Below are 13,724 nucleotides of genomic sequence, written 5' to 3' on the forward strand. Positions count from 1 at the left end.
ACGCAGTCTTTCTGAATTAAACCAAATCAAAGTGAAGATGATCTCGTTTGACATGAAGCACAACTAATAAAATTTTACTGCTTTGTTAATCTCAGAGGAGTTTGTTGACAGAAGAACGGGACCGAGACAACAGCCCTGTGGGACGCCACACCTTGGAGGAGTCACTGAAGACGACCAAAACCTCTTCAGAAGGAGAGAGGGGAAATTATTCTTGTTGCAGCTGAGCTGAAGAAGCGTCAGACTGAAGGCAATTATTTGAATAGCAACAGTTGAGGCGATGTTTGCTCAAAAAGCTCAAATTTGCACTCGTGCAATTAAATATTAACATTTCCTGTTGTAGGCCAAAATTCTTTTGCAATTGGACAAAAATCTGAAACATTCCTGTTTTGGTTTTTTTTTGGAGGATTTCTAAAATCAGAATCGGCTAATGTTAGCAGCTCCGTGTGGGCGGATCAGCGTTTTCTGATCTTGGGGTCATGAGCAGTTCTTGCTCCGGAGTTCAGGATATTGAGCTGCAGGAATTAAAACCTCACGTTTGTGTCGCCTGAAGCTCCCGCTGAGTGTCTGCTTTTAATCAGCCCGACCGTTCATTGGGTTAACCGTCTCCTGTTGGTCATTTCCCCCATAGCGTTGCATTTTATTTTTAATTTTCCACACTCACGCGCTCTCGTCGACATAAATCTTCACTCAGTGGATCTTTAAAGGGAATCCGTTGCTCGAGGCTGGATGAGAAAACTTGTCTCTCAGCTTCTTTTGTTTTTGTCAGAAAGCCACTTTGAGGGAGGAGGAGGAGGAGGAGGATGTATGGACGCATTCCACCGCGTTTGGTCATTTTTGGTCACAGAAAGGGGGGAAAAAACTGCGTCAGATCTCGGNGGAGGAGGAGGAGGAGGAGGAGGAGGAGGAGGATTTCTGCTGAGCTTCTGCCAAAGCGCCTCAAGGAGAACTTTTTTTTTGTCCTTGAACTTAAAATAATTGAAGAAAGGTACAGATCTTTGAGATGATACAGATCAGCCTTTTGCCAAATCAAAGATGGCTTCCCCTCCTTTAACGTTCACGACCTTCATTGCCCGCCAGCGAAGGACAGATAATGTTTCTGCCCTTGTTTGTGCGTCATGTTAGCAAAATGTCTCATGAATCACTAAAAAGAACGTAATCATTGCATGAACAGCTGTTTAATTTTAAGAGTCAACCCAATTCAAGATGGCCGGCACAGCTAATTGACACAAAAATGACCACACCTCTGACTTTTACAGATATTGAGCTCAAAGTTGGTGTGGTAGTAGCTGAGAGTCACTCACAACGCATACAAAGAGTGCCAACAGATCACACCGCATCCCTTAGTATCGCATGAGACAACACGTTGTTTTCAAGGTTGAACCAAAATGGCTCCTCCAAAACGGTGGGCGATATGCATTCCTTCAAGGCTGTTAAACTGTGTCCTTTGGATTTGATTGGTGACAAAGAAATGACAATAAAAACTGTAACCTTCTCTGCTTTTTATTGTCAAAAGCTCCTAAACTCACAGATGAAACCAGAAAATTCAAAAAAAACAAATAAAAATTGGAGCAGCTTGTCACAAAAACCCAATTTGTTCCCGTTTCTTTAGTTAAATCAGTTAAAAAAAACAAAATATAACAGTTTGACCAACAAATCTGTTACGTTTAGTTGATTTTCTGTTGATATTGTTTTAAATACTCTTAAATATAGTAATAAAAGTGATGGATCAGATCTCTGCTCCCATCTGCTGGGTGATGTGAGCACTGCATCAAGATTTAATAAAATGTGATTAAATATTCTGATCTTAAAAAAAAAAAAGTTTGTATTTCAGAGAAAATTCAACAGTGATGCTTTTGTTCTTGTTTAGGATCCGGTGGCAGGAAAACAATCTTTTCAGAGTAGATTTAAGCACAAACATAACTATAACTCTGCCAGTTTTACAGATATTGAGCTAAAGTTTGTTGTGGTAGTAGCTGAGGGTTACTCCCAACAAATACTCTGAGGGCTAACGGATCACAAGAGATCTGTGTTTAAAGCTTTGGTGCCCAACTTGTGTGTTTTAGCAGCTAAAGAGTCGTTTCCAGGTTTATTTTCTATGTTTTGCAGCTGCTTCAGATAATTTTTAGTACTTCATTTGTTTTCACGTCTGTCGTCTCGCTGTCGTCCATCTTGTATTTATAATAAAGACTTTATGGTCCCGCCGCTCCTCCTCGGGGCCGGTGGCTTCGCAGCGTTTCTGTTTAACCCGAGTATCGAGTTTCAGACACAGTTCAGCAGAAAACACATCTGGTCCCTGTGGTGGCAAAAAGACGCCAAGTCGCTCTCTCGATGGGAATTACATTTTCTTTTTCTGTTTTTCAGTAAGATTTTAGTTTAAAATACAGTTTATATGGACGGAGGAAGCTTGAATCAAAGCATCATAACGCTTGGTGCCATATTTAAGTATTCTTCTGCAGATCTTTTATACATTTAAATGTCACAATAAGGAAATTCTCAATATTGGGTTCTTATTATTTTCATATTTTTCGTCTCAAAAGCTTCAAAATGATTCGTAGTTTCTTGAGATTTGGCAACAAGCTGGTTTTGTTTATGAGAGCGTTGGTTTGGAAAGTCGATATTTTATCGTTCTGGAGTGACCCCCTTTAAAAAGAGGAATCTCCAAGCTTCATGATGACGCCAAACATTATATGAAGGGATTTCCCTGCGCTATGACAGCTGAGCTGGCAGAGAAAAATGGTCAATTTTAAAAGAAATTAAAAGGACTATTTCAGAAGACAGATGTGTCAGACTTTAATTTAAAGGTAGATTAGATTTTTTTTTTTTTAGTTACCAGGATCGCTAAGATTTGCTAGTACGGATCACATTTATTTAAAGAAGAGCAAACCGCGCCAATGAATCACTAAACCCATCTTAAAAAACATGACTACATCATCTAAGCACAATAACATCTGATGCATCTGATTTTAAACCATTTTATTATTTTTATTATTAACGTTTGGGTCACAGGGAACATCCAATCGGCGATGTTTCCAACTCATACCTGCCTCTTCCTGTAAGTTAATGTTGTTGTTTTTAAATTTGTAGTTGTGTTTAGTGATTTGTTGATGCGGTTTGCACTTCAGGGCCACCGTACTTTGAGAAGAAGCTGTTTTTTTTGTTTTTTTTACAATCTGCTGATTGTTCCTCCCTGTAAGAAAAGTTTCACTGTGTTTTCTGTCTGCATGACCTCACAACCATCAGCTGCTTTGATAAAGTTGCTCTCAGCGGGGTATTTAGTTGCTGCTCGTGGCCTTGCGGTGATTAAGTGTTGCACAGGGAGGTAACTCGTGTGAGTCTGCAGGACGCCTCCAGCCTCGTGCGTCTCATTTCTGAAGTTGTCTAATTGTCAAGGTCGACGGATGATGCAGTCTTCTGTCACAAATATGAAGAAATGATTTGAATTTGATCTTTTTGTAGCGTTGGACGCATTCATTCTGCATTCGTTCGACTCAGAGGAAGCAAATCAGACAGGAAGTTGATGTTTTTTATGACTTTATTAATGAGTCTTTTCACGTTAGTTGATATCTGATTATAACTTTGGTAAAGATGAGAGAAAATCTTATACTGTGAGACACTGATGCATCATTTTAACCACTTATCCCGCTTTAGAGTCATGTTTTCGTTCATTTTACTGTGAAACATGAGCTCAAAAGGCCTCTGTCTGATTTTTCCTTGTTTTGATTTAACTGGTGGCTTCTTTTAGACAGCAGGAATGGTCCAAATTATCTTTTTATTTCCTGTTTTTAGGCTCATTTTTTTCTCTTTCTCCACAAGCTTCCGAGAGGAATGTGTTTATTGGGTTTTATTTAGATCTTTAATGCAGAAATTTCTCTTCAGAAGGAGATAAATCTGTCATTTTATGCGTTTTATTTCAGTGTTTATCATGCTGCTGTGAAAGATGGGGATCTCATGAATTTCCCTGTTTTTGTGTGTTAGCAAAATATCCATTTAATAAAACTTTATAAAGTGTTCCCTGGATGTACTTCTGCAGGTTTTGAGCTTAGATGGTGGGAATTTGCTCCAATGAGCCGTTAGCTCGACGATTCTTTAAATTGATGTCGCTCTGACTGCTTTCTACTGCAGAAAAGACGCTTTTCTTCCTTTCAGATAATAAAACCTTAATCCGGGCGACAGATTTCAATGCAGAGATCTTCAGACGTTCTGCGGACAGAACTTGTTTGTTCGTTTTGGATGAGCAGATCGTGAGATTTAGCAGGAAACAAACGTCGCCTTTTTTTCCTCTGTTTGGGAGCATTTGGCACATCTGTCTGATAGCAGCAGCTTTGTGTGGACAGATGTGTCGTGCACGGCGGGTGTGGGAGGTCTGGGAGGTCCGGGAGCTGGAATTTGTAACAGCTGGACGTCCCAGCTTGGCAGACGAGATGAGCTATATGATGAGGGAGGAGGAGGAGGCAGGAGGATTCCTCCTTTCCTTATCGCCCGTCTGTGAGAACCTGGAAGTGGCGCATTTTCTGAGGATTTTCAGCGTGAGATGCCCTCCTCCTCTTCCTCAGCTGCTGTTTCTCATTCGTCCCTCTCACGTCTGCTGCTGCCGTTAATCACATTTCTTACAAAGTTAACACGGGGCTCGTTTGTGTTTTGTTTTAACCGTTGGTTTTATGGGAGGGATCAAGGAAAACTGATTCAAACGTGTCTCTGCTGTGGGAATAAACCTCATGTTCTGTCTGTTTTTGTTTGGGATTGTGAAGCCAGGTCGTTTATTTAGTGCTTGGGTTTCTTGTGTAATTCATCAGCTGCTGCGTTCGTTATTTAAACATTCGTCCCCGCGACGCAAGAGTCCGTTTAATGGTGAAATCAACAATCAGTCAGGCAACATTTATTTATACGGCCCTTTAAACAGCCACATGGTGCACAAAGTGAACTGTGAGAGAAGCGCCTAAATCCCTGCAGTTCAAAGCACATCTAATATCTATTTTCTGTTAAGATTGCTAACCTACGAGGAGCGAAGGACTCTTATTATTCAGCCGTTATCGTCCCGTTATGATGTTTAAATCTGTACTTCTTCCACAGCTTGATAAGGAGTAGGGTGTCGTCTGTTTTGGTAGCCAAATTCGCAAGAAATGGTGGCGAGAACTTCCTGTAGATGTCATGGGAGTTTGATGAAACCAGTGATGAAACCTTAACCCCATTAGGAGCTCTGAACCCGGTCCAGTTTTGGAGCCCTGAACCTGGTCCTGTTTGGAACTCTGAACCTGGTCCCATATGAACCCGGTCCCTTGTGGAGCTCTGAACCCGGTCCAGTTTTGGAGCCCTGAACCCGGTCCCGTTTTAACCCGGTCCCGTCTTAACCCAGTCCCGTGTGGAGCTCTGAACCCGGTCCCATGTGGAGCTCTTAACCTGGTCCTGTTTGGAACTCTGAACCTGGTCCCATCTGAACCCGGTCCCTTGTGGAGCTCTGAACCAGGTCCCGGCTGAACCCGGTCCCATGTGGAGCTCTGAACCCGGTCCTGTTTGGAACTCTGAACCCGGTCCCGTTTTAACCCGGTCCAGTGTGGAGCTCTGAACCCGGTCCAGTTTTGGAGCCCTGAACCCAGTCCCATTTTAACCCAGTCCTGTGTGGAGCCCTGAACCTGGTCCCGTCTTAACCCAGTCCCGTCTGAACCCGGTCCAGTTTTGGAGCTCTGAACCCGGTCCCGTGTGGAGCCCTGAACCCGGTCCCGTCTTAACCCAGTTCTGAATGTAGCTCTTAACCCGGTCCAGTTTTGGAGCTCTGAACCCGATCCAGTTTTAGAGCTCTGAACTCGGTCCAATTTTGGAGCTCTGAACCCGGTCTCGTCTGAACCTGGTCCCGTGTGGAGCCCTGATGACTTTAATGAGTCACTGGCAGCAGCTTTAACATCTATTTTAATCATGGTTTCTTCTTCTACAGTCGATACTTCAAAAACGGCCATTTTGTCAGTTTATATTACTTCTAACCCAAATTACTGTTGAGTTTTATAGAAGCAAGCTGATTTTTCTGAATGAATTTTCTAGTTTTGGATGTTTTATTCATGTGTGTAAATTATAATTTATTGTTGCTGCTTGGTCGGTTTAGTCCCAGACTCTGGGTTAATCTCCTGCAGAGTCATAATGGTTTTCAGGCTTCCTGCAAAATTAATATCATATTTCTAAAATTTTTAAAATACCTTTTTAAATATTAAACAAAGGAAACTTTATCAAACTTCATGAATAAATGAATGAATGAATGAATGAATGAATGTAAAACTGTTCAGTATCTTTTCAGACTTTTACCTTTTTGTTGCTTATTTATTTAAACCATTTTGTTTTGTTTTTTTAAATCAGACTTTTCTGGAGCTGGATAAAGGCTTTTTTTTAAACATTCAGTCGCAATTAAAGTTGAATCTAAAGAATTTCACAACTTTAAAAGTGAGGAAAATTGAGGTTTATTTTGTTTTTTTTGCTGCCAAAACTAAATTTAACACATTAGTCTGACAGAAAAGGCACTGGGTTTTGCACAAGTTTAATTTCTTCTGCGTTTCAGAGCATTTTCTTCTGTTCTACAACACCTGCACAAAAGCTGTCAAAGTCTTTCGGCTCCTGAAATCTAAATTTGAGTTAATGTGTTTTTTTTTTATTCAGCACATCTGGACGTTTCAGAGCATTTCTCAGGAAGGTTTATGTTTGTGGGAACAGAAGTGTTTTTTCTTCATGCTGCAGACGAGGTCTTTGGGGAGCCACTTGTCAAGTCTTTCAGCGTAGGAGGAGTTCTGGTGTGTTGGGGCCACTCGGAGTCATCAGAGTCGTATCTGAACCCTGCCTCCTTTGTTGGGTCTCCCCCTCGCCGGTGCAGACGGAGCTGAGAAGGGAGGCACTCTGTGTCTCATTCAGCGGATGATCAGTGGCTCTTGAGCAGCTTGGATTCAACTGAGGACCGTCTGGTCTGACAGGTGGAATTTGTGAAGGAGCCGGCAGCATGATGAAGAGCCAGATGTGGACACTCCTTCTGGTTCTCTGCGCCGGGAACCTGGAGGCCTCCTCGGTTTCCCCAGATCCAATTACCACGACAGTGACACCCACGGAGAATGCCATGACAACGGGTGGTGTAACGATGGAGATGGTGAAGGGTGATCTCAACATAAACAAGGTTCCTGAGGACATTAAGGAGGATGACAACATGACCAAGGTTGGTGAAGAAATTAAAAATATTCTCAACATGACTACGGTCAGTGAAGAAGTTGAGGATGATCTCAACATGACCAAAGTCGATGTGGACATGAAGAATGATGACAACATGACCAAGGCTGGTGAGGACATTAGGAATGATGACAACATGACCAAAGTCAGTGAGGACATTAAGAACGATGACAACATGACCAAGGTCGATGTGGACATTAAGAATGATGACAACATGACCAAGGTCGATGTGGACATTAAGAATGATGACAACATGACCAAAGTCAGTGAGGACATTAAGAATGATGACAACATGACCAAAGTCAGTGAGGACATGAAGAACGATGACAACATGACCAAGGTCGATGTGGACATTAAGAATGATGACGACATGACCAAAGTCAGTGAGGACATTAGGAATGATGACAACATGACCAAAGTCAATGAGGACATTAAGAATGATGACAACATGACCAAGGTCGATGTGGACATTAAGAACGATGACAACATGACCAAAGTCAGTGAGGACATGAAGAACAATGACAACATGACCAAGGTCGATGTGGACATTAAGAATGATGACGACATGACCAAGGTCGATGTGGACATTAAGAACGATGACAACATGACCAAGGTCGATGTGGACATGAAGAACGATGACAACATGACCAAGGTCGATGTGGACATGAAGAATGATGACAACATGACCAAGGTCGATGTGGACATGAAGAACGATGACAACAAGGTCGATGTGGACATTAAGAATGATGACGACATGACCAAGGTCAGTGAGGACATTAAGAATGATGACAACATGACCAAAGTCGATGTGGACATGAAGAACGATGACAACATGACCAAAGTCGATGTAAACATTAGGAATGATGGCAACATGACCAAAGTCGATGTGGACATGAAGAATGATGACAACATGACGAAGGTTGGTCAAGAAATTAAGGATGACAACATAACCGAGGTCGGTGAGGACATTATCAACGTGGCCTCAGAAATCCGTAAGTTTGTGGAGGACTGGATCGCTACCACGACCGCCTGGACCACTAATGATGGGCTGACTCCGGAGATGGAGGCCGCTAAACCAAACATGACGGCTCAAACAGGCAGGTTGGGAGGGGAGAGGGTGGAGCAGGGGTCGGAGGTCAGGGAGGGGCTCGGGTTGGGGTCTGATTTAAACCTTACTAAAATAAACGGGACTCCAGCGTCACCTTGTCTCCCCGTCCCCTCTGATTGGCCTATTTGCAAGCAGCAGAAGTTTTTTACGCTGCCCAACTTTTTCAACCACACATCTGTGGAGGAGGTGGGGGCTGCCCTGCAGGAGTGGGCGTGGCTCGTGAGGGCGGGGTGTCACCACAGCACAGAGTGGTTCCTCTGCCTCCTGCTGGCGCCCAGGTGCGCTCCACCTTCCGTGCCCCTTTACCTCCCCTGCCCCAGCTTCTGCTTCGTCCTGCAGGACAGCTGCTGGGCGTCGCTGGAAAACGGGCACCTCCCGGTGGAGTGCCGCCTCCTGGCCGAGCGAGCGCAGGAGTCCGAGCATCCTGCGTGTGCGTCAGTTAGTAACAGGAAAGGTAACCCCGCTGGATTGGAATGCATCCTGTGCTGATACATTGCAAATCCAGTCACATTTTGTCGTTTTTTTCCTCGTCTGTTTGCTGTCGTTCAAGTACATTGTTGCTGTTTTTATGTCTTTGTCTGACATATTTTGTATATTTTTTTTATTCGTAATAAGGTCATCTTTAGAGGAAAATACCAGTCAACCAGTCGAGGTTTGAGTTTATTTGTCGCATTGCTTGGGTGCAAAGACTTTTACTCTTTAACACTTTTCAAATCAGCAAAGCGAAACCAGATTAATCCTGATTCTTTTTTCTAATCTGTTGCCTACATTACCCATAATGCAACAGTTGATCTCCTGTCTGCCATATAATGAGGCTGCACCTTGAAACTGGACTTTTTGAACTTGACTTTTTGGTGACGTGAAGCAAGGCAGTTCTTTGATGATATAACTGTGTGTATGTCCTTTGTTTGTCTGTTAGCAAAATATCTCATGAACCATTGGACAGATTTTAATGACACTCTCAGAAAGTGACCACCAGGTGAACATCGACAGCTGCAGTCGGCTTTAAGATGAACGCCACAGCTAATCCACTTTAGGAAATATAAAATAGGTTCTAACTTAGTCAGTTTTACATATATCGAACTAGAATTTGGTGTGGTAGTAGCTGAGAGTCATCCTCAACACATACTTTGAGCGCTAACAGAGACGGCAAAGCCTGTTTTTAAAACCTTTGGAGTCAGTTGTCTGGGGTGATTCAGCTCTGAGATTACCCTGCTCTTCGTCCAACCAACAATTTTAATTTTTGTTTTGAGAGCTGGTTCTGTTTCAGTCTTAGCCTCAGGCTTTTCATGAGAACCATTTAAATCATATGTAAGTAATAAAGGTTTCAACTTTTATTGTTTCTTTTCATATATGCTAGAATAAACATTGTAATCTTAGGGTAAGTCTTTCCCATCCTCCTCTTTAAGCCACCTGATCAATCCTTGTGTAAATTTTGGTCCGGCTGTCGAGTATAACGTTCTTCAAATAGTTGCAGCCAAGTAGGAAATGTCAAGCTTACGACCTTTTGACCTGTGCGGGTTACACGTCCAAGAACCCTGAAAATCCACCACTTGAGCTTGTAACATTTGCATGAACCGCAGGTCCCAAGGGAAAACGCAAAATGATGGTTTTATGCGGCGAAGCACAAACTTTTAACCCCAGAAGTCACAACTCCATGCTGCTAAATTTACGAAGACGGTAAAAGACCAGAGAGAAGCGACTGTGCTGTCGTAAGAGTTTATACTCCGGGGAGAAGCTTCTAAACAAAGTCTTTATTAAAATAAACACAACCAGAACACCATAAACAAATGCTGTAACACAGAGAACCTGGAGGATCGCTGACACATGAAGCCCGACGTTAAAACAAAATGTGCATCTGTTGCAATTTTTGCACATCAAATTTGAAGCAAGCTGAATTAAAACCTTAGCATTCCTTGAAGGAATGCCTATCACTGCCAGAGTTTTAAACTAACATCAGTTTATGCTGAGACGCCATGAAATAAGAGCTGTTTTTGGTCAAATCTTTTAAATAACTATACACACAACGTCAAACCCAATTAGAAGATATCGCACAATCCATTAGTGCTCAAATTATGCGTTGGAGATTACTCTCAGCTACTGAAACACTTTAGTTCAGTGTCTTTAAAACTGATTTACAGCCATGTTTGTGTTGGCTAAAGTCAATCAGTTAAATTGGGGCTGTGAATGTACGTCCAATTATTACATTCGGTGAGTTTCTTTAAAATCAATCTGGTGGTTCATGAGATATTTTGCTAACAGACAGACAATCTCACACACAGATACAGGAGATTACATTATTGCTCATTTTTTTAAAATGGGATACTTTGATTTTTTTTTTTTTTTTTACAGAATCCATGCTTCAAAACTCTTCAACCAAACCAAAAAACATGACATTTATGTTTTTTTCTTCCTTTAATTCGGATCTTTTCTCCTTCTGAAATTGTCTTTTTGCTGATATTTTACGTCACAGCTTCTGCCCGCTCGTCCTCAGGCTTCAGCTGTCCAGATTATTTCCAGAATCTCAGAGGGGAAGTCAGTCGGGCCATCGGCCGTGGGATGAGGACGGGGCCGTGGGGAGGCTGTATGTGACATTTCTGATGGGGTGGGCGGGGAAAAACGCTCCGCTCCGATGAAAGACTGCATCGATTGTGTGCCGAGTTTAGGAGAGAGGCTAACAATGTCGAGCTGGCAGGACGGGGTCAAAGGGCACTGCCTCTGAAACCAGCGGCGCTCGTTGGGTGGTAACTGGGCAGACAGAAGATGAGCACAGACAGAAACTGGGACGGTGTCTGAGGGAGACTTTTATGAGAGTTGGGAATTACCCGCTCCTTCTATAAAAACTCAAAGTGGGGTCAGTTCGAACATTTATAGCTGCCATTTTGGGCCACTTAGGCACAATTTAAGTGCTTAAAAATGGCATGTTTGCAGTCAGAGCTGAGATTAGGTGACATCATTTCTAGAAACATGATTACAGAACCACAGCACTTTTAGATAAATTTCTTTTTCTACTAACTTTTAGTCACTGCTCTTCTTTATTTCTGAGATTTTTGGTGCGCCTTTTGGAAATAGCTGTACACACAAACAAAAACAGTTTTAAGCATTCGCAGTCGTTCCGTCTAAAAGGTGTCAAACTGAAGGCCGGCCAGATCCGGCTCTTGGTAACATTTTATCTGCCCCCCCATTACTTTGAAGCGAAGATGTTTTAATTTCTCAGTAATCTTTGATTTTGGCGTAGAAAGAGCATCAAACGGGACAGATCGAACTCTTCTTGATAAACTTGGAGCCATGAAATGAGACTAACAGCGAGTCTGCTTTAATTTGTCTTTTTTTTTTTTTTTTTCTTGTTTTAAAGTTAAATGCTTGTAGCTGTATGATCAGAGTTTTATTCACAGCTTTTTAGCTGTTTAGAAAGGATAAGAAATGAATGCTAATGATGTATTTTTTAAATTAGATCAATTTTGTGTGACAGGGAAAAAGTAATTGATGTCTCTATAGGAATGATTTGACATTGCATCTAAAACCAAGGTTAATTTATGTATTTTTTCAATAAATATTGATAGAGATTAGCCCTCTGCTTTGGCCCCCTTGTGTAGCTGAGTTTGACATCCCTGCATGTCTCTTACCAAACTAGCTCACAAACCACTGGATTAAAAACACAAAAATGGCTTTAGCTCGGTTAGCTTTGCAGCTGTTGACCATAAACCTGGTGTGGTAGTAGCTGAGACTGATCCTCCACACATCCTCCAGTCCGTGATGGAATGGCGCCCGGCCCGGTTTGGTTCCTGGAACCAAATGTGTGGATCTTTTGTTTTCCGTGTGAATGAGATTGCTTGGTTTCAGCTTATTTCAGGGTTAGGGTTATCCATGAAATCACAAAAATTACTTATGTGTTTATATTTATTTATGGTTTGTAAGGACATTTCAGATGTAACAGAAGTGGGTTACAGTAAAGTGAATTGTTCCTAATTTTTTTGGATCATTTTAGAGCCTAAAAAGTGAACTTGTTGTCCCGTTTTACCGATATAACTGTAGATACTGATCTCAGATGATGGTTGTTTTCCATAATGCAAGTCATTTTACTGTCTTTTGCGTTTGTCTTCCCGGGACAAGGTGGACACTCTTTAACTCGACGTTCTGACATGTTTTTAACCAGCGCTCGGTGTCGGCTCCGTCTTTAGGGGCCGTGTGGCTCACTTTCCCAGGGTCATCTGACACGCATTTCCTTCCTCCCTCTGTTCGCCCCATCTGTCCGTCAGAGCTCCTCTTCCTCAGCTGGCAGCGTGTTTTTCTGCTCTCGGTGAAGCAGGCGTCGAGTTGCTGGGCTCCGACACGGCAGTAATCATCTGAAACTGAATACACATGAAGTCAGTTGAGTTTGGCCCTCGTCCTGGGGGCCGGGCTTCGTGGCGTTCCTCCTTCACTAAAATTTGTTTTTTTAATTTTTTGGCAGTGCTGTGAGCTGGATTAAATACCATAAGAAGCTTTTAAACTTGTTCTTAAACATGGTTTACAGCCGAAGTAACACTTCAGTTGATTTGTTGTTTCTTAGCCTTTGTTGCTGTTTAAAATGGGCGGAGCTTAATCAGACAACATTGTTCAAATGAACCAATCAGGATTTAGCAACATTTAAGCCAAAAAAAAGCAAACATGGCCGCTCAAATTCTGTACCAAGTATTCTTTTTAGTCGTTTAACCTTTAAATTTAGCACCTTACTTATGCCACGAAACGATAACGAGAAAATATATAAATTAAATACCACATGAATTAAAAATAAGCTTAACTCCACTTTGTTTAGGATCAAAGGAAAGTAGGAATATTTTTACTAGGTTTTGTCAATTTCTTTCTAAAATGCAGAACATAAACTAGTAGTAAAATAAGATATTAAAGAAGTTTTCTCCTATAAAACCCAACAGTAATTTGGAAATTAATTTTTGTCGTAATTTAGATTGATAAAATGGCTGCTTCTTGACGTAAAAACTGTATAAGAACCAAGAGCTAAAGAAATGCTAATCTGCTGCCAGTGGCTCATTGGGGTCACCACGGTAACCACACGCCTGTGTCTCTCACTCCCTGACAGGCAGGTAGAAACACAGAGCAGGAAGTAAGCCTTTCAGCAAAAAATCACTGAACAACTACTGTTTTTTAAATATAAATATTCAAAACTGTGGGTGGTAGAAGAAGCTAACAGTCGACGTGTTTCATGCAGGAGATTTGACGAATTAAATAGATGCTTCACTTCCTGTTCGGAGGAGAAAACCCTGAGCTCAGATACAGTGGAAGTCAATGGGAGTTTGGGTGTTTTTACTCTGACCTGGAGCATCACTGTCACTAAAAGACTTGGGATACGACAAGCCGAAGTTTGGTTTTCTTTCAAAACACAATATCATTTCTGTTATAATTATATCTCCAGATGGTTTTC

At 41.9% G+C, this 13,724-nt stretch overlaps 1 protein-coding gene across 4 annotated transcripts in view; it reads left to right on the forward strand.

The window, feature by feature from the left end:
* LOC108249006 (collagen alpha-1(XVIII) chain) overlaps positions 1–13,724 on the forward strand; it is a 48,738-nt gene that overhangs the window by 5,739 nt on the left and 29,275 nt on the right. For 2 of the 4 annotated variants that reach the window (XM_017438113.3, XM_017438114.3), the window contains exon 1: positions 6,848–8,291. The exons of 1 other annotated variant lie outside the window; for it this stretch is intronic. In XM_017438113.3, coding sequence (XP_017293602.1) covers positions 6,974–8,291 — 1,318 coding nt within the window. In that variant the 5' untranslated portion in view covers positions 6,848–6,973. Of the gene's footprint in view, positions 1–6,847; positions 8,292–13,724 lie in introns of those variants that run through there. One more of the 4 variants, XM_017438115.3, reaches the window with a different exon arrangement.

The sequence above is a fragment of the Kryptolebias marmoratus genome, linkage group LG23 (genome assembly GCF_001649575.2).
Source record: "Kryptolebias marmoratus isolate JLee-2015 linkage group LG23, ASM164957v2, whole genome shotgun sequence".
NCBI classification, from domain to species: domain Eukaryota; kingdom Metazoa; phylum Chordata; class Actinopteri; order Cyprinodontiformes; family Rivulidae; genus Kryptolebias; species Kryptolebias marmoratus.